General features: G+C 37.7%; 11 protein-coding genes across 11 annotated transcripts; 6 read left to right on the forward strand and 5 right to left on the reverse strand.

Moving 5' to 3' along the window:
• Nucleotides 1-1551: 1551 nt before the first annotated feature.
• GCK72_004692 (uncharacterized protein) lies at nt 1552-2691 on the reverse strand (the record flags this gene model as incomplete). Its single annotated transcript, XM_053724835.1, has 3 exons — nt 1552-1825; nt 1882-2159; nt 2416-2691. The coding sequence occupies 3 exons, from the start codon at nt 2689-2691 to the stop codon at nt 1552-1554; spliced, it is 828 nt and encodes a 275-aa protein (XP_053589029.1).
• A 1319-nt stretch (nt 2692-4010) lies between these two features.
• GCK72_004693 (uncharacterized protein) lies at nt 4011-5643 on the forward strand (the record flags this gene model as incomplete). The annotated part of the gene is made up of 5 exons (XM_003104291.2): nt 4011-4064; nt 4112-4218; nt 4263-4779; nt 5036-5313; nt 5370-5643. 5 exons carry the CDS (start codon nt 4011-4013, stop codon nt 5641-5643), a joined length of 1230 nt encoding a protein of 409 aa, XP_003104339.2.
• A 316-nt stretch (nt 5644-5959) lies between these two features.
• On the forward strand, nt 5960-6277 carry GCK72_004694 (uncharacterized protein; the record flags this gene model as incomplete). The annotated part of the gene is made up of 2 exons (XM_003104275.2): nt 5960-6004; nt 6098-6277. 2 exons carry the CDS (start codon nt 5960-5962, stop codon nt 6275-6277), a joined length of 225 nt encoding a protein of 74 aa, XP_003104323.2.
• A 136-nt stretch (nt 6278-6413) lies between these two features.
• GCK72_004695 (uncharacterized protein) lies at nt 6414-7636 on the forward strand (the record flags this gene model as incomplete). Its single annotated transcript, XM_053724836.1, has 4 exons — nt 6414-6827; nt 6870-7139; nt 7182-7294; nt 7375-7636. 4 exons carry the CDS (start codon nt 6414-6416, stop codon nt 7634-7636), a joined length of 1059 nt encoding a protein of 352 aa, XP_053589030.1.
• Nucleotides 7637-8725: 1089 nt separating this feature from the next.
• On the forward strand, nt 8726-11525 carry GCK72_004696 (uncharacterized protein; the record flags this gene model as incomplete). Its single annotated transcript, XM_053724837.1, has 6 exons — nt 8726-8779; nt 8827-8933; nt 8982-9185; nt 9268-9577; nt 9625-9775; nt 11305-11525. The coding sequence occupies 6 exons, from the start codon at nt 8726-8728 to the stop codon at nt 11523-11525; spliced, it is 1047 nt and encodes a 348-aa protein (XP_053589031.1).
• A 1142-nt stretch (nt 11526-12667) lies between these two features.
• GCK72_004697 (uncharacterized protein) lies at nt 12668-15023 on the forward strand (the record flags this gene model as incomplete). Its single annotated transcript, XM_053724838.1, has 6 exons — nt 12668-12721; nt 12772-12878; nt 12931-13134; nt 13185-13515; nt 14388-14665; nt 14711-15023. 6 exons carry the CDS (start codon nt 12668-12670, stop codon nt 15021-15023), a joined length of 1287 nt encoding a protein of 428 aa, XP_053589032.1.
• Nucleotides 15024-17885: 2862 nt separating this feature from the next.
• On the reverse strand, nt 17886-18886 carry GCK72_004698 (uncharacterized protein; the record flags this gene model as incomplete). Its single annotated transcript, XM_053724839.1, has 3 exons — nt 17886-18198; nt 18244-18521; nt 18692-18886. The coding sequence occupies 3 exons, from the start codon at nt 18884-18886 to the stop codon at nt 17886-17888; spliced, it is 786 nt and encodes a 261-aa protein (XP_053589033.1).
• A 181-nt stretch (nt 18887-19067) lies between these two features.
• Nucleotides 19068-19538, reverse strand: GCK72_004699 (uncharacterized protein; the record flags this gene model as incomplete). Its single annotated transcript, XM_053724840.1, has 3 exons — nt 19068-19275; nt 19328-19434; nt 19485-19538. 3 exons carry the CDS (start codon nt 19536-19538, stop codon nt 19068-19070), a joined length of 369 nt encoding a protein of 122 aa, XP_053589034.1.
• Nucleotides 19539-20367: 829 nt separating this feature from the next.
• On the reverse strand, nt 20368-21946 carry GCK72_004700 (uncharacterized protein; the record flags this gene model as incomplete). Its single annotated transcript, XM_053724841.1, has 6 exons — nt 20368-20668; nt 20728-21005; nt 21103-21433; nt 21487-21690; nt 21736-21842; nt 21893-21946. The coding sequence occupies 6 exons, from the start codon at nt 21944-21946 to the stop codon at nt 20368-20370; spliced, it is 1275 nt and encodes a 424-aa protein (XP_053589035.1).
• Nucleotides 21947-22970: 1024 nt separating this feature from the next.
• Nucleotides 22971-25408, forward strand: GCK72_004701 (uncharacterized protein; the record flags this gene model as incomplete). Its single annotated transcript, XM_003104283.2, has 5 exons — nt 22971-23024; nt 23069-23175; nt 23239-23442; nt 23493-23838; nt 25127-25408. The coding sequence occupies 5 exons, from the start codon at nt 22971-22973 to the stop codon at nt 25406-25408; spliced, it is 993 nt and encodes a 330-aa protein (XP_003104331.2).
• A 1120-nt stretch (nt 25409-26528) lies between these two features.
• Nucleotides 26529-26938, reverse strand: GCK72_004702 (uncharacterized protein; the record flags this gene model as incomplete). The annotated part of the gene is made up of 2 exons (XM_053724842.1): nt 26529-26864; nt 26912-26938. 2 exons carry the CDS (start codon nt 26936-26938, stop codon nt 26529-26531), a joined length of 363 nt encoding a protein of 120 aa, XP_053589036.1.
• Nucleotides 26939-27093: the final 155 nt, after the last annotated feature.

The following is a 27093-nucleotide window of genomic DNA, read 5'->3' on the forward strand; positions in this document are numbered from 1 at the left end:
AAATCTGAGAAAATTTTTTTGAATTTTTTCACTCAAAAAACTTCGGCTTCCAACTTTTTGCCAATTTTTCATGTTTTTTTAATTATAAAACAACTGTAACTTACTAAAATAAAGTTTATGTTTTGCTTTTCATTTATAATTCAACTTCTAAATGCGAGTTGTCACTGTTTTATAATCAAAAAACATGGAAAATTGGTTAAAAGTTGGAAGCCGAAGTTTTTTGAGTGAAAAAAGTTCAAAAATTTTTTTTTCAGAATCATGATTTTTTAAAATTGTAACAATGTTGATAAATGTAATACGCATCTTTTCCCGCAATTTTCTACCAATTCAGACTATTTTTCGATGAGTTATGACGATTTAGCCGGGCATACCACATTGGACTTCTGGAGCTGTAGCACCGTGATCAAGAAGCACAGAAGCATTCTAACATTGTATTCTGTTTATATGAACGTTACTCAACATTTTCAACTCAAAAAATCATAGGGTGCAGTTCAAAAATAAAAAGTTTTTCCGGATTTTCAAAGCAAGATCAGGAAAAGCCGATAATCAAAAAAATCAGCTGATCACTTCGAACAAAAAACTTATGTCAGTTTTACTGGATATTTCAGCTACCTTTGAAAAAAAAGTTTTTTCAAAACGGACTTGTTTCAGCTGAGATACATTTGAAAGTATGGAGGTATACTCACTTATGCTCGCTACTGTACATAATGGTCCGTGAATCTATTCGACTCGGCAACTTTCTGCAGCATCTCTGCCAAATGTATGCAAGGCATCTTCAGAATGTTTCTAAAACTTCCGCAAAAAATCGGCTGAACCTCCGCAGACAGTTGAGGGTTGTAAGAATTCGATGAATTGTTCTCTACAAAAACGTGTGAATCGGAACCTGAAGCAATCGAAAAATGATGGCCCGCGGTATGAACTTTCTGAAAGATTGTGTGAGGATAGATTGTTAAAGATCTGGATTTTTTGACAGAACATGGGAGAAATAGGACCAGTCGATTTACTGCGAGTGCCTTTGCTTTGAACTGAAAAGCGTTTTTTTTTTCAAGCCGAGCAAATTAATTTCTGAATTTGAAACTTGCTAAGCACCGCTCACGAGGCGCAGCCGAGTACTGCGGAGCCCGCCGGGAGGCGGGGGACGCTAGTCAAGATTTTTATAAACAGAATAATAGAAAAGAAGAAAATTTACCTCTCCGTAGAAGGTGGGCGGAATGATGGCAACTTTTCTTGACATGGCTGGAGTCAGCTCTGAAAACTGTCCATGCAATAGATATGGTGAATTTTTGAAAAAAAAAAAGTCGGAAAAACTGTTGAAAAACTGTTGAAAAAAGAAATCGTTCGGCAATAGAAAAGCGGTTGGTGATATGATTTTGCGCGCTAAAATATTGGGCGCGCCGCGGGTGGATCAAAAATTTTTAACGATAATTTTTTCTACCTTTCAGCTCACTGAAAATGTGCACAAATGTTTATTGAGATTGTCATTAATAATCATCAGTCATTAAAGAAAAAACAGTATATTTATAATTTATCTTCAATTGGGGTTTGCCAATACTAGAAAGTGAAAATAAATCCTTTCTCTTCCTTTTCATTTAACTGTTTTGTCAATTGTTCCAGCTCTGTAGAGATCTCTTCCTTCCGTTTGTCCCTACTATCCTCCAGGTTCTTCAATTCCATCTCCAAATCTTTTTTCTTCTCAAGTGATTCTAACATTCCGTATATTTCTGAATACTCATCCGACTTGAATGCCCAAAACTCGATTTTATTTTTTGCATTTATATCCAAGACACCGAGAGGAGATTCTAGGTTTTTGTGGTTTTTAGCTTTTCTGGAATGGGAACAATTATTTCGTTTCATAATAAATTATTAAATCCATCAACTTACACATAAACATGATAGCCTACATCACTGTAAAACTGGACAGCCATCAGTTGATCTAATATAACATCTCTATTGATTACTGTACTTTCCTTCATATTCAGTGACATTGATTCCATCATAAATTCATCACAGTCGACCCAATATTTCAAGAATTCATTGATATCAGAACAATCAAAGTTTGTAGTCCCCAGCATAACGGAGCCAGGAATTCTAACAGACTTCAAGTCGTCTACAGTAATCCATCTTGCTTCTCTGTACTCCATTGTAGAGAATTTCAGAGCCTGTAGGTAAATGAACGATGAGTTTTCGAAAATACTTGAAAATTTAAAGATGTCGGCCCGTTTTGCAACTATAGTTGCCACTGCTGGCCTAACTTTTCATGTAGGGTTTCTAGGCCGACGGTCGCAATCAAACGTTAGTTTAATTATAATTTCTACTTATTCCTTTCAATCTGCTATGAAGGACATTTGTCGACTGGATTTTTTAAAAGCAGTAACTGAATAATGTGTCCGAATTTCGTTTGTATAACCAACTCACCTTCGGATGTCTGAAATCCACCGGAATACCCGATTTTATATCTATCCCTATTGTCACAGGTATCTTATCCAGAATCTCCGTTAATAACTCCTTACTAAAACATCCTTGCATGAAAGTTATCATGTTCTCACATACTCTTGTTCTCAATACTTCATCCAGATACTTCATGAGAGTGTCTTTCTCAATTTGATCCAAATAAAATACCCATTCAAGCAACGAGTATGAAAACATTGAACTGATTCGATTGCACATTTCCATTATATCTTTCTCTGACATCGATTGAACCCAAAGGAAATCGTCGTTTTCGTTTAGAAACCTGTCACACAGATCTGTCATTCTGGTAATCCGTTTCTCATTATGCACAACGTTGAAATAAGTTGAGAGATTATTATTTGGAAGTATCATAGTGTCGGCTTGTAGGCTTATTATGTAGGCTTATTGTAGGCCAATTTTCCAAATGCACATTTCGTTTATCTGAAATCAATCATATTCATACTTGCAAAATATCGGCCCGGGCCGGGCCGGTAGAGAAAGTTGTCGGCCCGGCCCGGCCCGGTCGGCCCGGAGTCAAAAAATGAGCACAATTTTTTCACAAAGTTTTTCGAAATTTTCGTCAAAAATAGTCAAAAATCCTATGTAAACTTGAGTTTTTTATGTAAAAACATAGTCGAAAATTCGACTTTTTTGCGAAAAAATCAAAAAAATTTCAAAAAAATTCAAATTTTTGTACTGTGACCCGGGCCGACCGGGCCGGGCCGGGCCGGGCCGGTGAAAATTCTCAAATCGGCCCGGCCCGGCCCGTTGCAAGTATGATCATATTGGAAGGAACAGGAGAAAAAAAAGTAGAAGAAAATGGTGTATTGATTCATGAGGAAGGCCCTCTGCAGAATGATTATCCTTCTGGGAAAAAGAGGGAATACGGTCGTACAGCAGACCAATTACAAAAATAAAATGATGAGCAGCTGTTCATACTGTAGTGGGAACTACGAACATTAAATGTGTATAAAGGAGGTTATCCCTTGAACAATAGATTTTATAATGATGAAAGTGGGCGGAGCCAGAGAGAAATAGTTATGTTGTTCATGGGCTTTTGTTAGGTTTTCTAGGTGATAAAGTTGAGAATTATTTACATTCAAAATGAGACGGAGGGGACGGTGGAACATAATTAAACATAAATGATACATAAAAACAAAAAAGGGAAGTTAAAACGTTAAAAACTAAAGAAAAGCCTATTCGAAAGGTTAATTAATTTGAATCTGCCGCCAGACGAGACAGTGTGTGCACAGTGACCCCGGCCCGGCCCGGCCCGGCCCGGTCGGCCCGGGTCACAGTACAAAAATTTGAATTTTTTTGAAATTTTTTTGATTTTTTCGCAAAAAAGTCGAATTTTCGACTATGTTTTTACATAAAAAACTCAAGTTTACATAGGATTTTTGACTATTTTTGACGAAAATTTCGAAAAACTTTGTGAAAAAATTGTGCTCATTTTTTGACTCCGGGCCGACCGGGCCGGGCCGGGCCGACAACTTTCTCTACCGGCCCGGCCCGGGCCGATATTTTGCAAGTATGAATATGATTGATTTCAGATAAACGAAATGTGCATTTGGAAAATTGGAAAATTTAGTCCGACTTGTCAATGTGCTCTTTGTGTGAGTTTAATATACTTATTTTATTTATTTAGTATGTTTTATTTTAGGGAATGTTATCAAAATGGTTTTCTCTGAAATTCACGCCATTCCCATTGTTGAAACTTCCAACAATTCCATTACTATTGATTACCAGAATGATGGATTCTAATGAAATGTAAGAGATTGTAATAAGACCAGTACATATATCTTCTATTCCAGAATAAAACTCGCTATGTGCTCTTATCGATTGGAACTCTTCCTTCAATTTTTCAAATACAAAGTCGATCATGTATACTTCCACTTAAGTGACATATTCCTACAAGCCGACACTATGATACTTCCAAATAATAATCTCTCAACTTATTTCAACGTTGTGCATAATGAGAAACGGATTACCAGAATGACAGATCTGTGTGACAGGTTTCTAAACGAAAACGACGATTTCCTTTGGGTTCAATCGATGTCAGAGAAAGATATAATGGAAATGTGCAATCGAATCAGTTCAATGTTTTCATACTCGTTGCTTGAATGGGTATTTTATTTGGATCAAATTGAGAAAGACACTCTCATGAAGTATCTGGATGAAGTATTGAGAACAAGAGTATGTGAGAACATGATAACTTTCATGCAAGGATGTTTTAGTAAGGAGTTATTAACGGAGATTCTGGATAAGATACCTGTGACAATAGGGATAGATATAAAATCGGGTATTCCGGTGGATTTCAGACATCCGAAGGTGAGTTGGTTATACAAACGAAATTCGGACACATTATTCAGTTACTGCTTTTAAAAAATCCAGTCGACAAATGTCCTTCATAGCAGATTGAAAGGAATAAGTAGAAATTATAATTAAACTAACGTTTGATTGCGACCGTCGGCCTAGAAACCCTACATGAAAAGTTAGGCCAGCAGTGGCAACTATAGTTGCAAAACGGGCCGACATCTTTAAATTTTCAAGTATTTTCGAAAACTCATCGTTCATTTACCTACAGGCTCTGAAATTCTCTACAATGGAGTACAGAGAAGCAAGATGGATTACTGTAGACGACTTGAAGTCTGTTAGAATTCCTGGCTCCGTTATGCTGGGGACTACAAACTTTGATTGTTCTGATATCAATGAATTCTTGAAATATTGGGTCGACTGTGATGAATTTATGATGGAATCAATGTCACTGAATATGAAGGAAAGTACAGTAATCAATAGAGATGTTATATTAGATCAACTGATGGCTGTCCAGTTTTACAGTGATGTAGGCTATCATGTTTATGTGTAAGTTGATGGATTTAATAATTTATTATGAAACGAAATAATTGTTCCCATTCCAGAAAAGCTAAAAACCACAAAAACCTAGAATCTCCTCTCGGTGTCTTGGATATAAATGCAAAAAATAAAATCGAGTTTTGGGCATTCAAGTCGGATGAGTATTCAGAAATATACGGAATGTTAGAATCACTTGAGAAGAAAAAAGATTTGGAGATGGAATTGAAGAACCTGGAGGATAGTAGGGACAAACGGAAGGAAGAGATCTCTACAGAGCTGGAACAATTGACAAAACAGTTAAATGAAAAGGAAGAGAAAGGATTTATTTTCACTTTCTAGTATTGGCAAACCCCAATTGAAGATAAATTATAAATATACTGTTTTTTCTTTAATGACTGATGATTATTAATGACAATCTCAATAAACATTTGTGCACATTTTCAGTGAGCTGAAAGGTAGAAAAAATTATCGTTAAAAATTTTTGATCCACCCGCGGCGCGCCCAATATTTTAGCGCGCAAAATCATATCACCAACCGCTTTTCTATTGCCGAACGATTTCTTTTTTCAACAGTTTTTCAACAGTTTTTCCGACTTTTTTTTTTCAAAAATTCACCATATCTATTGCATGGACAGTTTTCAGAGCTGACTCCAGCCATGTCAAGAAAAGTTGCCATCATTCCGCCCACCTTCTACGGAGAGGTAAATTTTCTTCTTTTCTATTATTCTGTTTATAAAAATCTTGATTTCTCATCGTCAGTTTGTGTTGGAAGTTCAAAATTTTCTTATTTTAAGCCTCGTCGTCGTCAAGCTCAACGCGTCGAAGATGTAGCCATCGATATCGAGGGAGCTCAGCGTCAACCGGTGGGAGGCGAGGAGGAATTGTTTGTCGGATACGGGGTGATCGGCTGCACCGCCATCTTCCTCGTTCTCCTCCTCGTCGTCGCCATCGTCTTCTATGTTCGTTTTACTTGATTTTTTGTATTTTCATGTGATATAAATGATTGGTTTTTAACTTCAGACACATAAAAAAAGGGGGTTCCGGGTAAAAACTTCTATTTTCCGCATTTTTTGAATCATGTATTTTTCCTAAAAAATATACAACTGTGAAATGCCGTTTTCAGATATTCGCTGTGTGAACCATTCGTTGAATTTGGTGGCTCAACATATGGTGGTTCCTCTCGATGCTCATTCCCTGGAACTACTTCCAGTTTCAAAGCAATTGGAAAAAGTTTCGAGAATTTTCAAGCTGGCTCAAATTATTTCCGGTGGCCTCCGTGGAAATGTAAACGCCTGTCAAAATCTCTCGAGACTTCCTGCATTGCCGATCGAAACTCGTTGGATGAACGGACTGAAATGTTTGAAGGATATTATCATTTTGTCTGATGAAATCTCTTTGGTTATTGGCATGCTTCCAACCAAAGTACGTTCGGCACATCATGAATTATTCAATGAGTCGCTGAAAGTTGCAAAATCTACGTTGTTAGTTATGGAGCCGCTTCTCGATTATAATCAACTCTACCAGGTGAGTAAATGATACAAAATGCTCAAATCGATAGAATTTCAGACGCAATCTGAAGTAACCCTCCATCTGGTTCTTCCGACTTATAAACTGCTCGAAACTCGCTTCAATTCATTGTTATCTGGAAAATTCGATGATGTTTCTCTCCATGATTTGGATTCGATCTGTTCTGAGACTGTTGACGCATTATCAAGATCAGGATTGGCTGTACTTCCGCACTATTACGAAGAATTCGATAGTGTTCATTTCGCCGCCGTCTATATATCTCCAAAAACAAAGAAGATGTTGAGTTTCAGCTGTTCAGAACGTCAAAAGGTACGGGATCGACAACAGGACTAGAAACAACATGTTTTTCAGGCAAAAAGCTACATTCTCAGTCTGTTGCCACAGGAAATCCGCTTGCCAGTTACACCGAAACCAATTAAATCTTCCAGTAGTGTTTCAAAACTGCTATCACTTGTATCGGATGTGTCAGAGAGTACTGGTGAAACTACAAGTGAATTAGAAAGGTGAGACATCAAGACAGTTTCCTGTGAGCATATTTATTCAGATACGAGTCCGAGCATGTTGATGCGCTTTCCAATGAGAGCGTCGAGGACTACTGGAAGTCCCGGAGAAACGTGTACCCCCACCTTTTCGATGTCGCGCTCAAAGTGCTGTCAGTTGTTCCTTCGGAATCTGTATGTGAATCTGCACTTTCCCAAGCTGCATTTCTTCTTGACAAACGAAGAACTAGACTCTCATACTTGAAGGCTGAGTACGTCGTGCTGGGAACTCAATTGACTAACAAATACCCAGAACTATTGCCATGATAACTGGTTTTATTTGTTATTTTAATCTTTTTTGTGCGTGTTTCTTTCGTTGTCATTTGATCTAGTTCTGATTCGTTTAATTATTCTGTCAATTTCCGTTTTCACTTGTTGTCTTTTTATAATTACTAATCAATAATATGTTTGCCATAAAGTAGTAAACGACCAAACAATGGGAAAACAACGAAAAAAAAATTTCAATGTTTTGACGGGCCGGGCCAGCCAGGGCCGGGCCCGAAGATTTTTTTAGCGGGCCCGGCCCGGCCCGGCCCGTGACAAGTATGGAAAAGGGAAGTTGGGTTCCGAACCCGGAAGTCGGAAGATCATTTTGAAAATGACAAATTTGTGGAAATTTTTTCTAGTCATCTTTGAAAACGAATTTTGGCGTTGTTTTCATACAAAATTCCATCAAAAGCCACCAAAATTCCACCGAAAATCTGTCGAAAATTACAAAAATTTTGTAAACTTTTTACACGGAAGTCGGAAGTGGCAAAAAATTTTCAACGGAAGAAAGAAGAAGGAAGTCGAAGGAAGGAATTCCGCACAGCTCTGGTGCAGATATTTAGAATGGTAAATTCAATATTTTCGAAACTAAAACTCATGATAATCGATTCTGAAAATGGAATACCCTTTGTGCATCGAATTGTTCCAAAATGTTCATTCAATAACAAGCAACAAAATTTTTACAAAATACTATCACAAATGAAAAACCATAAACAAATTTTAAGAAACTTGTTTTTAAAAACCTACCTGCATCATAATAAAACGTTTCCCATCTATCTTCTTCCAGAAGTCACTACTAATTTGAGAAGAATCAGGAACTTTTTTTGATCCGGGTGATCCAACTTTCTTCTGTGAACATTTTTTTCAATTTTTCATCAAAGGATGGACGCCATGACGTTTCGTTGTACCCTCAAACCGTTGCACCCTTGGAGTTGGGGCCGATGACCCTCCATCCTCTACTACAGTAGGACAAATGACGAACAGATGACGTTGTAAATAGTCTGATGTGTGCACAGACCTCAAGAATCAATAATTCTTGTCGTTCTTTTTTCCCGCTCTCTACATCTTTTTTCTATTTTCAGACAAACAATGTGTATTTGGAAAACTGGGAAAGTTAGTCCGACTTGTCGATGCACAATTTGTGTAAGTTTAAGTGCACTTTTCAATTGATTTTGTTTACTTTATTTCAGAGATTTTTATCAAAATTATTCAATTTGAAATTCACACCATTTCCATTGCTGAAACTCCCATTAGTTCCATTACGATTGATCACAAGAATGATGAATTCGAATGAAATGTAAGGGAATGTTATAAGTGCCAACCAATCCATGTTTCCCTTTTCTAGCCTGAAACTCTCCATATGCTCTTATCAAATGGAACTTTTTCTCAAATCATCAAAATACAAAGTCAGAGGATTTCATTACCAATTGAATGATTCATTTCTTCAATTTGATATGGGCAAACGGGATTACCTCTCTGTCAATTTTGAGAAGGTGAAAAATGAGAGACAACTGGAAAAGGTCACCAAAATGAAGCAACTGTGTAACAGGTAAACTATTCAATTCACAGTCCAAATCGGAATAGTTGTTTTAGTCATAACCGTAATAATTCTTAATACTAGTTCTTTATAGAGGATATCAAGAAGATCAAAACATATTTTCGATTGAATATATATCAAAAAACGAAATCCTCGCAATGTGCAACCTCGTCAGTTCACTTTATTCAAGCCCCTTCATTCAATGGGCTTTCCATTTTGATGATATGGAAATGCCCACTTTTTGGTACTATTTCGATAAAGCGTTGACCGGAAAATGTGACATGCTTGTATTTCGGGAAGGCAGTTTGAGTGAGGAGTTGTTGACAGCTGTAATGGATCGCGCCCCGGTTTCCATGGAGATGTGTATATTTTCAGATATTTCATTGAATTTTAGACATTCCAAGGTTCGTTTTAATTGGGGTGTGATTTGTGTTATTTTAGAACATTTCAGGCTATGAAGTACTTTTCAATAAACTACAAAGAAGCTCGTTGGGTTACTGTAGACGATTTGAAAACTGTCAGAAACTCCAAAGTAGTTACACTGGAAACTACAAACTTCGATAGTTCTGATATCAACGAGTTCTTGAAGTATTGGGTTGACTGTGAGGAACATATGTTTCGAAGACTATACCTGAGAATGAAGGAGGGTACTAAACACAACTGGCTGTGGTTTTAATATATTTATTAAAGAAGATAGAATAGACGCTCTCCCCTGGGCTTTTATACCAAGAACATAGGCGGAGCTTATAATAATATATAAAGTAGGATAGAATAGTATAGATGATGATTCACCCAGACGGTGAATCATAAAAGTGCAATAAGGTGAAAGGGGGGCACGAAAGTGGGAGAGTGTACAGTGTACAATCGAGTACACTCCCGGCCTTCAGAAGGAAAGAAAGAAAAATACAATTACCAAAATATGAATTATCTTGTTGCTGCATCCTTCCATTTTGACGACGTTGACTATAATGTCCGGTTGTTTTCGTCTGTCATCGTGGTATTCTTGAACTGGAGGTCTCTCTGTGCAGAGAGAGGCTCCCGGCGAGCAGAAGGGGTTGCGTTGCGGCTCCTTGATATCTCTGACCTTGTGGTAACAGAGAATTGTCCGAAGCGTAGTCCTAAAGCAATGTCTCTGTCGCGTTGTCGATGTTGTTCTGAATGAAGAGAAACTTGTGTTTCATCTTCTTGGTTGTCTGTCTTCGTTGTTCGATTAGGCGAACGACAGGATCTTCTGAATGAGTGAAGAAACAGCTGAGTTTGGACCCAACTCCACTCTGTCCTTCGGGGTACGAAATGTGATTTCCGTTTCTTGGGTGACGTCCTTTCGATGTCCAATTGTCCATGTTGAACGGTCCGTCTTCTGGTTGAGCTTTTTGTGAAGCTCGATGAGTGCTGGATTCGCTATCGTTTAGCTTGTCCAAGCGAATGTCCCGTTGTCGATTTTGAGACTGGTGCCAAAATACTCGAGGATCTGCGGGTGTCCAAGCAGCGTAATGGCGATAGGTGAAGTTTGAGTGAGCCAGGTGCTGCACCTTCCTTCTGACTGTTAGTTCTTCGGGAACTACAGTTCGGGTGATCTTCCTCGACAAGTCCATCGTTCGTCAGCTTCAGAATAATAGAACTAGTCAAGCCCACAGCCAGCGCCTGCCACGCGGGACTTGAGAAACACAGGGGGCCGAGACCCACGATGCACCATAAACACAACTGGCTGTGGTTTTAATATATTTATTAAAGAAGATAGAATAGACGCTCTCCCCTGGGCTTTTATACCAAGAACATAGGCGGAGCTTATAATAATATATAAAGTAGGATAGAATAGTATAGATGATGATTCACCCAGACGGTGAATCATAAAAGTGCAATAAGGTGAAAGGGGGGCACGAAAGTGGGAGAGTGTACAGTGTACAATCGAGTACAGGTACTGTAATTGATAAGAACATTCTAACTGATCAATTGGTGACTGTCCAGACACCGAATGACAACTGTAACCATATTTTCATGTGAGTTATTCTCTTATTTTTTGTTAGAGTTTCTTATTTGAATGATTTCGGAAAAATGAGAAATGACATCAATAACGAGTTCTCGCTGGCATATTTTAATGATTTTGTAAGTGATATATTTGAGCTTTTAGTACTACGCCCTGAGACACATCCCGATATTTATGAACTTTTGAAACTACTTGAGAAGAAGAAAGACTTGGAAATCGAATTGTCGAGAATCGAAGAAGCAGCTGAGAATCTTGGAGAGACGGAAGCAAGGAACAAAATAGTTCGAGAAATTTCTTCCGGATTAGTGCTTTTGAGAAGACAACTGATGGAAAACAATGAGAAAGAATATATTTTTGCGATGTAGAAAACAGCAACAATATTCTGGTTCTTCAACTGTCTTTGATTTGATATTACAGTTAAATAAATATATTGCTCGCTAATAAACAACCTTATAGGTATATTTCCATGTACTACCATAGCCTTACTGAAAAATCAAAAACCAATGAAAGGCTTTTGAATATCCCTTTTTGTGTATCTAGTGGTTTAGTCTAGAACATTTTTAACTAAAAACATGTATATGACTCGAGAAATTGAAATCGTCCATTGCTAGCCTAACTTTTCATGTAGGGTTTCTAGGGTCACACATAGCGTACGTTGACAAGTCGGACGAAATTTTCCAATTTTCCAAACGCACATTCGTTTATCTGAAATTGAAGAAAAATCGGAAGAAACAGGAGAAAAAGAAGTAGAAGAAGAAGGTGTATTGATTCGTGAGGAAGGCCCTCTGCAGGAGGATTAGCCTTCTAGGAAAAGGAGGCAATACGGTCGTACAGCAGACCAATTACAAAAATAAAATAAGGAGCAGCTGTTTATACTGTAGTGGGAACTAAGAACATTAGAATATTGCCATACATTTACAACAGTTCGTGGCGTAAATTCGCTCAAACGCGCCCAAACGCGCTTCATCGCACAACGGTTGACACGGTGCTAAATTCAAATTTTACGTTTATTTGTCGTATCCTTCAATATAAACCGCGACGCGCACGCAGCGGGACTTGGGAAAATTCCAACTATTTTCGTTGCAGACCTTACGCTTTGCAGCCTAAGCACATTTAACCATAAGGGTTGTACCTCGATTCGTTTCGGTTTCTGTCCCATTTCTTCGTCGTCTCCTCTCTTTCCCAGGCGTATTTCAGCAATTTCAAGTTTTCGAGCTGTTTTGGGTCAATTTAATCATGAATCTTTAATTGCACAGATAATTTGTGTTCAATGGTTTGTCGTTGTAAATACCAACTCGACTCTTTCCAATTATTTGGTAGATAAGATTGACATACAGCAGTGGATAGTGCTGTTCGGCACTCCGGAGGGGGTCCCTGGGAATACCAAGATAAATAAACCATTTACTGGCCTATGAGAACGACGTCACACCTTCAGAATCGATAATCCTCCGTCGTCTTTTTGAATGTTACTAACATTGTAACTTCCAGATTTCAGGGTTTTTTGAAAATGTGCTTCTGGAAAATTGGCTCAACGGTTCCAAGTTATTCATGTCCTCTTTGTGTAAGTGATCTGATTAATCGATTAGTTTTTATCCTTGTTTACTCTTTCAGATCATAAACTCTATAGTTTTTCCGCCAAAAAAGAAACCGTTTCCACTTCTGAGACTTCCAGCAATTCCATTGAGACTGATAACAAAAATGATGAATGCAGAGGAGATGTGAGTTCTAGAAAAATCTGGAAACTATTGAACTGAGTCTTATTTCTTGCAGACTACACCTATCAATGTGCTCATATCGATTGGAACTCTTCCTGAGAGCATCCAAACATAAGATGAACTATTTCAGTGTTCATGTCAATAATCGACACATGACATTTTTATCGAAAGTTCCAGACTCTTTGAAATTGAGTTTCAAGATAGGAGTAGGGAATAAAGAAGTGAACTCGGTGGACAAGATGGGAATGTTGTGTGAGAGGTAATCCGGAGATTTTTGAAATATCAAAAGTTATAGAAATTTTATTTCAGTTTGCAAGAAGAGGATGGTACAATTCGATTCAATCAGGAATTTCCACCAGACGAAATGCTTGAAATCTACAGACGAATCATTTCACTGTACTCTCCTTCACTTATCAAATGGATATTTTATTTTAAAACCCCGTCGATGGATAGTGTTTGCCGCTATTTGGTTGAAAATCTGACAGCAATGGACAACTATGATATGACCACTTATCATAGGTTCGTATTTCTTTATGGAAGTTTGACTAGAGAGTTTTTGACCGAAATGATGGATCGGATACCAGTGACGGCAAGTATGGCAGTGACAGCAGGCATACCGACGGATTTCAAACATTCCAAAGTGAGTTCGAAGGAGATATTCAGAGATTTTTAAAGCCACCTCAAAATATAGTAGATAATTGCTCTGAGGAGTTAGAGCTCGTGGTCGAAAAGAGATGGCGGCCGATTGCCAAGAGTTGGGATAAATGAGGGTGCCTCGCAATCACAGTCACAATTGTATTTGCGTTCTCACCTCCTCAGAAGAGTTCCTCACTCGGGAATGACTAAGAAAAACCGAAATTAAAGCGGTGTTTTCTGAGGTTTCAAGGAATCACACAACTTTTTTAATATGTTCGAGAAATTAGGAGTGTTGAGAACTAGTAACCTCTTGAATTTTTTTTGCAACCGTAATGATTTTTACCTTCATTCGATAGGCAATAACACTGACTTTGAAAATTCCTATTGGAGCTATTGCCAAAAAACATAAACTGCTGAACTATTGTTGAAAGTGTGGAAAAGTCATCAGTGTGAGATTGCAATAAATGTCAAATTTCGACAATGGAGGGACTACCATATTCTCACCCCGAGTAATGTTTAAATATAGCTCGAGCCTTTGAGTTACGGGAGTTATTTCAGTTTTTCAGAAAAATTACAGCTTTTCCACGTATCCCTACGTTCAATGTTCATAAAATAATTAGAACAATAGAGAACTAACGAAAAGGATGCTAGAGAACGAGATTTTTCATTCACTAGCCATGAATGAGGTTTTTGGTGCGTGAACTTTAATATAAATTCGGGTCAATTTTCGACAACAGAACGTACGTGGAAAAGCTGAAACTTTTCTGAAAAACTGAAACAACTCCCGTAACTCAAAGGCTCAATTTGATATTTACCGTAACCTCGCACTGCCGACTTTTCCACGCTTTGAACTTCAAAATGCTTCATTGAATTCAGGCATTCAAATACAAAACGGTTGAATATAAAGAAGCTCGATGGGCAACTCTCGACGACTTGAAATCAGTGAAGAATGAATGTTTTGTCAATCTCAAATCTTCAAATTTTGATTGCAAAGACCTGAATGAATTCCTTAAGTATTGGGTAGAATGTGATGAAGCAATATTGACAAGATTGACATTGAAACTGAAGGAAGGTACTGTAATCGATGAGACTGTGCTCACTGATCAGCTCACTATACTACTGTATTATTACAGAGACATGCCACATTTCTTCTTGTAAGTTTATCAATTGAAAAGAGGATGTCATGTGTAACTTTTCAGAAAAATGAAGAAAATTTCAAACGAAAAACTAGTGGTCGGTCATTTGGGTTTCAAGAAGGATAAAACTGTCGAGTTCAATGTGTGGCCAACTGATAAGTGGAGTGGAATATTTGAAATGCTTGAATTACTTGAAAAAGTGAAAGAGTTGGAGAAGGAATTGTTGAGAATGGACGGAGAAGATGAGCCAAACAATTATAAAGAAATTAGAGAAAAAAACACGAGAAGACGAGAGATAGAGAAAGAAGTGGAACAATTGAGAAGACAGATTGATGAACTAAATGACGCTGGTCTTATACTTCAATATCCAGTTTAAATGCGGCGGTCAGTTATGATATTTCCATATTATAATGCATGCATTACGACGAGTTCATTTTCATACTTCCAGAGAACTTGTAATTGACAGAATGATCTTGTAGCTGAAGAAGATCAAATGGCATTGTTTTTGAGCTTTGAAGGTCCAAAAAGAGCTGCAAACCATGCTTTCTGTTTCAAGACCCTTTCGAAAAAGTTAGATATGCTTTTGAACCCTCTCCGCACAAGTTCGTGAAGCGATAATATCGAAAATAGGCCTGGCATTCAAGAAAAATAGGGTTAAATTTCCGAAAAATGACAAATGATTTTCGCGTGTTAAAAATGCAATTATTAGACATGTTTTCTAAATTTGACCTTATTTTTCTCGAATACTAGATCTCGAGGGCAAAAAAAGAATATATATTTGAAATCTGCGTTTTCTCAGCTTTCCAACGTTTTAGGTCAGGACCCAAAACTCCAGACAATGACCTTCCCTAGTAAGTGAAATTTCTAGAACTTTCTCACTGAACAAACTTTGCTTTCAGTTGGTTATGCACCAAAAGAAATTCTTAAAGTATGAAAGTGAACACGCCGAAACGGATACATTATAATATGAAAATATCATTTTTTGCTTTTTTTTCTCCTCCTCATATCAACATTTTTCTAATACACTTCATTATAACTTCAATATCCAGTTTAAATGCTGCGGTCAGTTATGATATTTTCAAACTTCCGCGATTTTACAAGTTTTTTTCCGCCTAGAGGTTATCAGCTTGAAACATCTGCTTGCCTACTCCAATTTGGGGATTTTTAAGGTTTTTTCTAGAGTAAAGCTATCAGTTTTTACCAACAAAAACCCCTCCTCGCGAGTTCGTGAACTGATAATATCGAAAATAGAATTAACAACATAGTGAGAAAAACTACCTATACCTAAAGGGAAGTTTCTAGAACTTTCTCACTGACCAAACTTTCCGGCGCTCACTTTCAGCTGGTTATGCACCAAATTAAAGAAATTCTTGAAGTATGAAAATGAACTCGCTCACACATTTTTTTTCAAAGACGGGCTTTTTTTCTCCTCCCGTTTCCATTCTTCTCCTCATATCAACATTTTTCTAGCACTCTTTGCATTATAATAAGGTGACTTTTTATGAAAAAGTTGCCCCCTCAAATACTTTTACTTGGACCCCGCAATTTATTCCCCCTACAATTTACCCTCGAACTGTAGATATATTGGAAACGTTGTACCCTGTTGTATCCTCTTGTACCCTTAAAATTGAATGCCTTTTTTATTAACAAAACCTGTATTTCACTTCATTTAAAAACTAGAGAAAACAAATAATCTTTATCACCAAATAGTGATTCCGAGGCTATATGTACTGTCATTCATTTGAAAATTGTAATTTTCGAATTAATAAATTTTATTGTTTGCTTGTTGAAAAAAACAATTATTGTTTGCTTGAAGGCGGAAGGCGGAAGGCGGAATGAAAATTTATTTGGCGGAAGGCGGAAAAAAAGTTTTTTGCCGGAAGGCGGAAAGAAAAAAGTGGCGGAAAGCGGAAGGCGGAATTCCGCTCAACTCTGCCTTCAATACCGTAACCTACGTGGTTTTCCCCGGTGATGTTTTCTCTCGCATTTCATCGAGAAGTTATACAATTAATCGTCGGCGATAAGCAGTAAAAGAGCAGAAATAGAGGTAAATTTAGAAATATTAAAATTAAAACTCAGGATAATCGATTCTGAAAAATGTTATAATATATAAATACACTTTTGAGAGTCGAAAATGCGAATCGGAGTTGAGGGGAATTCGAAAATATTTCTATTCCGCCATTTCAAAAACCGCATTCCGCTGAACTCTGATGCGTGTTCTCTTCATGAAAATTGAATGGATATTCCAAGAAAAATGGATTCAGGCTGTCTATTGTAGACAAATCTTTTTAAAATTGCTAAAAGTTGCCTAGAAATTAATATTGATCCACTTTCAGACCGCTTCAAATGCACCTACTACTGCAACTCGTCGGAAGGAAGATCCGGTTGCCGAGGCGTTCAGAAAGATTTTATCATCTTCTTCGCATGCATCCCCTTTGGACTCTTGTTATCTTCTTGACCTACGTGTTTTTTTTCATTTTCATTCGTGATGTCCTTGATTTCTAGTGTCGCGGAGCCTCGTCTTCTACTTCCCGTTCTGCCGTCAACCGCCCGTTCGTATCTCGCAGTGTCTGCGTCTCTCGTCGTACAAGAGGATACAACAGGGTACAACGTTTCCAATATATCTACAGTTCGAGGGTAAATTGTAGGGGGAATAAATTGCGGGGTCCAAGTAAAAGTATTTGAGGGGGCAACTTTTTCATAAAAAGTCACCTTATTATAATGCAAAGAGTGCTAGAAAAATGTTGATATGAGGAGGAGAATGAAAACGGGAGGAAAAAAGTCCGTCTTTGAAAAAAAATGTGTGAGCGAGTTCATTTTCATACTTCAAGAATTTCTTTAATTTGGTGCATAACCAGCTGAAAGTGAGCGCCGGAAAGTTTGGTCAGTGAGAAAGTTCTAGAAACTTCCCTTTAGGTATAGGTAGTTTTTCTCACTATGTTGTTAATTCTATTTTCGATATTATCAGTTCACGAACTCGCGAGGAGGGGTTTTTGTTGGTAAAAACTGATAGCTTTACTCTAGAAAAAACCTTAAAAATCCCCAAATTGGAGTAGGCAAGCAGATGTTTCAAGCTGATAACCTCTAGGCGGAAAAAAACTTGTAAAATCGCGGAAGTCAGAAAGTCAGAAACGTTCTACTCTGTTGTGCACCAAATACAGAAATCCTGAAAGTATGACGATGAACTTGCCGAAATGAGTACATAATGATATGAAAATATCATAACTGACCGCAGCATTTAAACTGGATATTGAAGTATAAGACCATATTCATTGAGTTTATCAATCTGTCTTCTCACATGTTCCACTTTCTCCTCTATCTCTCGTCTTCTTCTGTTTCTCTTTTCAATTTCTTCATTACTATTTGGTTCCTCTCCTTCGTCTATTCTCAACAATTCCTTCTCCAACTCCTTCACTTTTTCCAGTAATTCAAGCATTTCAAATATCCCACTCCACTTATCAGTTGGCCACACATTGAACTCGACAGTTTTATCTTTCTCAAAATCAAGATGACCGACTACCAGTTTTTCGTTTGAAATTTTCTTCATTTTTCTGAAAAGTTACAGATGACATCCTCCTTTCAATTGATAAACTTACATAAAGAAATGTGGCAAATCGTCGACATAATACAATAGAATAGTCAACTGGTCAGTGAGCACAGTCTCATCAATTACAGTACCTTCCTTCAGTTTCAATGTCAGTCTTGTCAATATAGCCTCATCACAATCAACCCAATGTTTCAGGAATTCATTCAGGTCTTTGCAATCAAAGTTTGAAGATTTGAGATTCACAAAACATTCATTCTTCACTGATTTTAAGTCATCCAGAGTTGCCCATCGAGCTTCATTATATTGAATTTTTTTGTATTTAAATGCCTGAATTCGAAAAAGCTTAAAGTGTGGAAAAGTCGGCAGTGCGAGGTTACAGTAAATATCAAATTGAGCCATTGAGTTACGGGAGTTTTTTTCAGTTTTTCAGAAACGAGTCCTAACTCCTCATTTTGAGGTGATTTACAAAAATCTCTGAATATCTCCTTCGAACTCACTTTGGAATGTTTGAAATCCGTCGGTATGTCCGCTGTCACTGCAAAACTTGCCGTCACTGGTATCCGATCCATCAGTTCCGTCAAAAACTCTCCAGTCAAGCTGCCATTATGAAATACGAACGTATGAACAGTTGTCCTATCATAGTTGTTAACAGCTGTTAGATTTTCAACCAAATAGCGGCAAACACTATCCATCGACGGGTTTTAAAATAAAATATCCATTTGATAAGAGAAGGAGAGTACAGTGAAATGATTCGTCTGTAGATTTCGAGCATTTTGTCAGGTGGAAAATCCTGATTGAATTGAATTGAACCGTTCTTTTCTTGTAAACTGAAAGAAAATTTCTATAACTTTTGATGTTTCAAAAATTTGCGGATTACCTCTCACACAACATTCCCATCTTGTTTACCAAATTCACTTCTTTATTCCCTACTCCTATCTTGAAACTCATTTCCAAAGTGTCGGGTGTTTTCAATCGATATGTCATGTGTTGATGACTGACATGAACACTGAAAAAGTTCATCTTATGTTTGGATGCTCTCAGAAAGAGTTCCAATCGATAAGAGCACATTGACAGGTTTAGTCTGCAAAAAATAAGACTCAGTTCGATAGTTTCCAGAATTTTCTAGAACTCACATCTCCTCTGCATTCATCATTTTTGTTATAAGTCTCAATGGAATAGTTGGAAGTCTCAGAAGTGGAATCGGTTTCTTTTTTGGCGGGGAAACTATAGAGTTTATGATCTGAAAGAGTACACAAGGATAAGAACTGATCGATGGATCAAATCACTTACACAAAGAATACATGGATAACTTGGAACCGTTGAGCCAATTTTCCAGAAGCACATCTTCAGAAGACCGTGAAATCTGAAAACTATAATGTTAGTAACATTCAAAACGACGACGGAGGATTATTGATTCTGAAGGTGTGACGTCGTTCTCATAGGCCAGTAAATGGTTTATTTATCTTGGTATTCCCAGAGACCCCCTCCGGGGGTGCCGGACAACACTGTCCACTACTGTACGTCAATCTTATCTGCCAAATAATTGGAAAGAGTCGAGTTGGTATTACAACGACGGTAATACAACGACAAATCATTGAACACAAATTATCTGTGTAATTAAAGATTCATGATAGTTTAATACACAACAGCCCGTAAACTTGAAATTGCTGAAATACGCCTGGGAACGGAAGGAGACTACGAAGAAATGGGACAGAAACCTAAACGAGTCGAGATACAACACTTATGGTTAAATGTGATCAGGGGTGCGAGGCGTAAGGTCCGCAACAAAAAAATTTGAATTTTTCCCAAGTGCGCGTGGGTTTTATTGAAAGATACGAGAAATAAACGTAAAATTTGAATTTAGGACCGTGTCAACCGTTGTGCGGCGGAGCGCGTTTCCCCGACTTTACGCCACGCACTGCTGTAAATATTTGGCAATTATCTAATGTTCTTAGTTCTCCAAATTAGTAGTGACTTCTGGAAGAAGATGGATGGGAAACGTTTTACTATGATTTAGGTAGATTTTCTAAAACTACAACAATTAATGCAGCTGCAAAACATTCACAGAATAAAGTGGAAAAACATGGTTTAATAAAAGTTTATTAAAGTTTATTAAAATTAGATTTTCATGAAATAATTGGCCGAAAACGAACCAATCCCAAACAATAAAAATTTAATTTCGAAGTATCAGACCGTATTCATTGAGTTCATCAATCCGTCTTCTCACTTCTCTCAGATCCTCCTCGATCTCTCGTTTTCTCCTGTTTCTTTCTCTAATTTCTTCATTTGGCTCTTCTCCTCTATCTATTCTCAACAACTCTTCCTCCAACTCCTTCACTTTCTCCATTGACACAAGAATTTCGTATATTTCAGGATACTGGTTAGGTGGCCCCACATTGAAGTTGACAATGTTGTTCTCACTCGTTTCAAAGTGACCGATCACTAGTTGTTCATTTACAATTTTCTTCACTTTTCTGGAAAATTGGAAGAAAAAAAAAATTTGCAATAAAGAATAATCGATGGATCAACTTACATGAAGAACTGTGGCAATTCATCTTCATAATACAGTAAAATAGTCAACTGGTCAGTGAGCACAGCCTCATCGATTACAGTACCTTCCTTCAGTTTCAATGTCAGTCTTGTCAGTATTGCCTCATCACAATCAACCCAGTATTTAAGGAATTCATTGATGTCATGACAGTCAAAGTTAGTTGATTTCAGATCTACAATCCATTCATTTCTCACGGATTTCAAGTCGTCGAGAGTTGCCCATCGTCCTTCTTTATATTCGATTGTTTTATATTTGAATGCCTAAATATTACACACATATTTATATTTAATTTAGGAAAACCGAAAGCATAATTAATAATTCTTATGGAAAATTGGATTATAAAAGTGTTAGACTCACATTGGCATGCTTAAAATCCAACGACAAGTCTGCATCGATTTCTACTTTGGCTGTCACAGGTATCCAATCCATCAGCTCCATCAAAGTTTCATTTCTTAAACTACCTGTTTGAAGTGAGAACTTGTGACACATTGTTTGATCACAGTTGCTCATCTCTGTCAGATTTTTAATCAAATAACGGAAGAAATTGTCAATTGGCAATTCATTGAAATGAAATACCCATCTGATGAATGAAGGGGTGTACAGTGAAATGATTCTTCTGTAGATTTTGAGCATTTCGTCTGGTAGAAATGGTTGATTGAATCGAATAAAACCATTCTCTTGTATCAAACTGAAAAGAAAATTTACCATTTTTCTAGCCAGAAGCATTTCTAGATTACATACCTCCCACTCAGCAACCCCATCTTGTCCACATAATTCACTTGTTTCTTCCCTACTCCTATTTTGAAACTCATTGCCATAGTATCGGGTGTTTCCAATGAATATGACATGTGTTGATGACTGACATGAACACTGAAAAAGACCATCTTATGTCGGGATGCTCTCAGAAAGAATTCCAATCGATAAGAGCACATGGATAGGTTTAGTCTGTAAGAAAATATGATATTTTCAAAAGATATGTCTAAATCTCACATCTCCTCTGCATTCATCATTTTTGTTATCAGCCTCAATGGAATAGTTGGAAGTCTCAGAAGTGGAAACGGTTTCTTTTTTGGCGGAAAAACTATAGAGTTTATGATCTGAAAGAGTAAACAAGGATAAAAACTAATCGATGGATCAAATCACTTACACAAAGAGGACATGGATAACTTGGAACCGTTGAGCCAATTTTCCAGAAGCACATTTTCAAAAAACCCTGGAATCTGGAAGTTACAATGTTAGTAACATTCAAAAAGACGAAGGCGGATTATCGATCTTGAAGGTGCGACTCATAGGTCAGTAAATGGTTTATTTGTCTTGGTAATCCCAAGGACCCCCCCCCCCCCGGGGAGACTGGACAACACTATCCACTACTGTCCGTTAATCTTATCTGCCAAATAATTGGAAAGAGTCGAGTTTTTACAACGACAAATCATTTAACACAAATTATGTGTGCAATTAAAGCTTCATGATAGTTTGACACACAACACCTTGAAGACTTGAAAGCGGCACGGTACTGTAGAGGACACCAGAATAATAGCATTCCAGCGTACACTGTTCCGTTTGCAACTGAGGATCAAGCTACGTCCCTTTAGATCTGTATGGGATCTTTTGGCATCTTTTGGCAAAATAGGCGGAGTATGAAATATGGGGACACCGGTAGTGGCAACCGGTTGAACCAACAACACTCTCTCTCTTCTCGTAGATGGAGTAACAGAGAATGGAAGAAAGAGGACCACTACGCACACCGTTTGTTGAGAAATCACATCCCCCCGTCGTGCTCCTCTTTTCATTTATCGATTTGTCCCTCCTGGTAAGCAATGGACGTAAACCAGGCATCCCGGACTTTCCCATGAAGTTTTAATTGCACAGTCACGAAGTAATAGCGAGGAACCTTCAATTCAACTTTTCCAAAGGAGATCCGTTGCGTGCACGTCGCAGATCCTTTCCAGTGATAAAAGCACAGCTTTCTTCATTTTTTGTCGTGTAAAGCCAAAGCCCCCAGCGCCGTCCGCCTTGTTTTGTATCAACGGAGCGAGTTTTTGCGAGGTACCTCCCCATTAGCCAGTGCTCATTTAATTTCTTTCCAATTATTTGGTGTCCGACATCCCGCATAGGCCATTTACTGGCATATGAGACCGACGTCACACCTTCAGAATCGATAATCCTCCGTCGTCTTTTTGAATGTTACCAACATAATTATTATTAGATTCCAGGGTTTTCTGAAAATGTGCTTCTGGAAAATCGGCGCGACGGCTGCAAGTTATCCGTGTCTCCTTTGTGTAAGTGATTTGATTAATCGATTTATTCTTACATACCCTTTCAGACCTGGAACTCTTTACTTTTCCCGCCAAAAGAGAAACCGCTTCCACTTCTGAAACTTCCAACTATTCCATTGAGACTGATAACAAAAATGATGAAGCCAGAGGAGATGTGAGTTCTAACAAGTTTTAGACATATCTCTTGAAATTGAAACTTGTTTATTTTCTCTTACAGACTAAATCTTTCAATATGCTCTTATCGATTGGAACTCTTCCTGAGAGCATCCAGACATAGGATCACCTGTTGCAATTTTCATGTCAGTGATCGACACTTGTCAGTTTCATTGAAAATCCCAAACAGTATGGCAATGAGTTTCAAAATAGGAGAAGGGAAAAAACAATTGAATTCGGTGGACAAGTTGGGAGTGTTGTGTAGGAGGTAATCCGGAGATTGTTGAAATATCAAAAGTTATATAAATTTTCTTTCAGTTTACGAGAAAAGAAGGGTTCATTTTGGTTCAATCAAGAATTCCCACCAGACGAAATGCTCGAAATCTACAAACGAACCATTTCACTGTACTCTCCTTTCTTAATCATATGGGTATTTTATTTTGATAGTTCGTCGCCGTCGGTGGATAGTTCTTGCCGCTATTTGGTTGAAAATTTGACAACTATGATATCAGCTAACAACTATGATAGGACAACTTATCATAGGTTCGTATTTCAAAATGGCAGTGTGACTAGAGAGTTTTTGACGGAACTGATGGATCGGATACCAGTGACGGCAAGTTTTGCAGTGACAGCGGACATACCAGCGGATTTCAAACATTCCAAAGTGAGTTTGACGATGATACAAAGAAAATACCAAGAGTTGGGATCATACTTGCAAACCGGGCCGACGCGTAACTCGCTTGAAACGCAATATAATACGCTGGAAAATATACCAAAATCTTGGCAAGTTTTATCTCCGTCACTTACTATGGGCCGGTCCTTAATATGCCGTGGGCCGGACTAGAATGACTTCTTGGTTATTTTGCGCTTTTTCCGGGCCCGCGGCGCATTAACGATCCGCTATCCGGCCCGTAGTAGGTCACGGATAGAGAACTCGCCGGTCCGTATCGGCCTATTTAGGCACGGTTTGTATAGTGCCGCTCAAAAGTGTATCAAGTTTTGCCTTTTTCAGTTTAAAGTGCCCAACTTTGAGAGTGTGTCATATTAAAACTAACTTTCTTTCAAAATAACTTTTTATGGGATCAAACAGACCAAGAATAGAACTCCATTTTTGTAGTTGACAGCTTTTTTGTACGAGTACTCCCTAGAGAGTTATAGTAATTGTTTTCAGCTCAAAATCACACTATTTTGCACTGAATAGTCGATTTGAGGGAGAAATTACTTTTGAGGGAGAAAATTACTCGATACGTATCTTGCTAGGGACGGGTCGTAAAAAGTTGTCAATTACGAAAATGAAGATCATCTTTTGATCTGTACCAGAGCTGTGCGGAATTCCTTCCTTCGACTTACTTGTTCCTTCTTCCTTCTTCCGACTTCCCTTTTGAAAAGTTCAGTTCCTTCTTCCCTCTTCCGTCTTCCGTTGAAAATTTTTTTGACACTTCCGACTTTTGTGTAAAAAATTTACGAAAATTTTTGAATTTTCGACGGTATTTCGGCAGAATTTCGGTGGTTTTTGATGGAATTTTGTATGAAAACAACGTCGAAATTCGTTTTCAGTGCTGACTAGAAAAAAATGTCCTCAAATTTGTCATTTTCAAAATTAACTTCCGACTTCCGAGATCGGAACCCAACTTCCGATTTCCCTTTTCAAAAAATTATTTCCGACTTCCTTTTTCGAAAATTTTACTTCCGCACAGCTCTGATCTGTACGATTCCATAAAGAAGGTTTTTGTGGGACTGTTAGTTTTACTATGACACCCTCTCAAAGTTGAGCATTTTTAACTCCAAAAGGCCAAACTTAATACACTTTTGAGCGGCACTGTATAAACCGTGCCTAAATAGGCCGATACGGACCAGCGAGTTCTATATCCGTGACCTGCGGTACTGTAAGAATGGTTGGGATAAGTGACATGTAATGACCGTGTTTTTGAAAATTATTTCATTGAATTCAGGCGTTCAAATACAAAACGGTTGAATATAAAGATGCTCGATGGGCAACTCTTGATGACTTGAAATCAGTGAAGAATGAATGTTTTGTGAATCTCCAATCTTCAAACTTTGACTGTCATGACCTAAATGAATTCCTGAAATATTGGGTAGACTGTGATGACGCAATATTGAAAAAAATGGCATTGAAACTGAAGGAAGGTACAGTAATCAATGAGATTGTTCTCACTGATCAGTTGACTGTTCTACTATACTATGTAGACGGATTGCCACATTTCTTCTTGTAAGTTTATCAATTGAGAGGAGGATGTCATGTGTAAGTTTTCAGAAAAATGAAGAAAATTTCAAACGAAAAACTAGTGGTCGGTCATTTCGTAGTTAAGCAAGATAAAACTGTCGAGTTTAATGTGTGGCCAAGAGATAAGTTTAGCGAAATATTCGAAATGCTAGAATTGCTGGAAAAAATGAAAGAGTTGGAGAAGGAATTGTTGGGAATAGACAGAGGAGATCAACCAAATAGTTCTGAAGAAATTGGAGAAAGAAACAGGAAAAGCCAAGCGATTACGGAGGAAGTGAGACAATTGATAAGACAGTTTGAAGAACTCAATGAATACGGTCTTATATTTCGTTATGATATTTTCGCATGATAATTCATGCATTTCGACGAGTTCATTTCCATACATCATTAATTTTTTATCCGGTGCACAGGCCGTTGAGAGCGAGCAGCAAAATTGCCGAAGAAAACTGTGGCCTAGAAATCGACTACGGCCGTGTTGTTTTTTAAAAAATTACTATCGAAAATAACGCCAGAAATAGCAGGATACTGACAAGGGAAGTTCATGACGAGGCGAGTTGAACTTTTTCTAAAATTTGGACCTAAGGTACTTTCGATCCTGCTGATTCCAAAACTGCAAGAAAAATTAGCCAAATGTTTACGTGAACCGAGTTATGGCCCGCCAAACTTGGAATTCTACAACACAAATTTCGATTGTCTAATTGGTGAATTGATTTCTTGCAGTTTTGGAATCAGCAGGGTCGAAAGTACCAGAGGTTTAATTTTTAGAAAAAGTTCAACTCGCCTCGTCGTGAACTTACCTTATGAAAGCGGGATGTGCACCGAATTAAAAAAATCCTGAAGTATGAAAATGAACTCGCCAAAACGCTTACATTATTATATGAAAATACAATAATTTCTTTTTGCAAATAGATGCTTTTCTTTTTTTTTTCTCCTCCCGCTTTCATTCTCCTTTTCATAAATATCTACATTTTTCTGGCAAACTTTTTATAATATATTAATTCCCCTACCATTTTTTTTACCCTCAAATTATTGTCAAGTAATGAACCATTTTAAAGTGGAACCTGACGGTTAACGTAACGATGGAGAACGGAAGAATATGTATATAAAAGTTAATTTATTCTAAAAATACACATATAATGAACATTCCCCAATCCGTTGTCTTGTTGGATTTTGGAATGGAAATATGTGAGATCCTGAAGAAACCAGTAGCGATTGGAACAATCATATTGAAGATCCAGAGTCATGCATTGTTCCAACTCGATTAGAGCTTTCTTCTCCTTGTCGGAGACCTTCTTCTTGAGAACTTCTACAAACTTGTTTCTGGCTTCCGCAATGTCGTAGACCCTCTTGTAGTGCTCGCGGAACCATTCGACGTCGACGTCATACATGTGCTCAGAATTCCATCCGAGATAAAGGACGGCAATCTTCCCTTCTGTTTCCGCTCCCTATAATTAAGTCTCAAATTCAAAATTATAATTGATTTGAACCGTACCTCGAAAATCGCTTGTATTTCCCACATCTTGTCAACCAGTTTATTTTCTGTTCCCTCATATTTAGCAACTTTTTTAAACCAGTGCTTTGACATCATGCTCCTTGAAGACAATTGTTTGTTTTTTCATTGGTTTCACAAACAGCGTTTCGATCGATGTCCACTTTCCATCCGATTGAATCCAG

The sequence above is a fragment of the Caenorhabditis remanei genome, chromosome II, assembly GCF_010183535.1.
Source record: "Caenorhabditis remanei strain PX506 chromosome II, whole genome shotgun sequence".
In the NCBI taxonomy this organism is placed as follows: domain Eukaryota; kingdom Metazoa; phylum Nematoda; class Chromadorea; order Rhabditida; family Rhabditidae; genus Caenorhabditis; species Caenorhabditis remanei.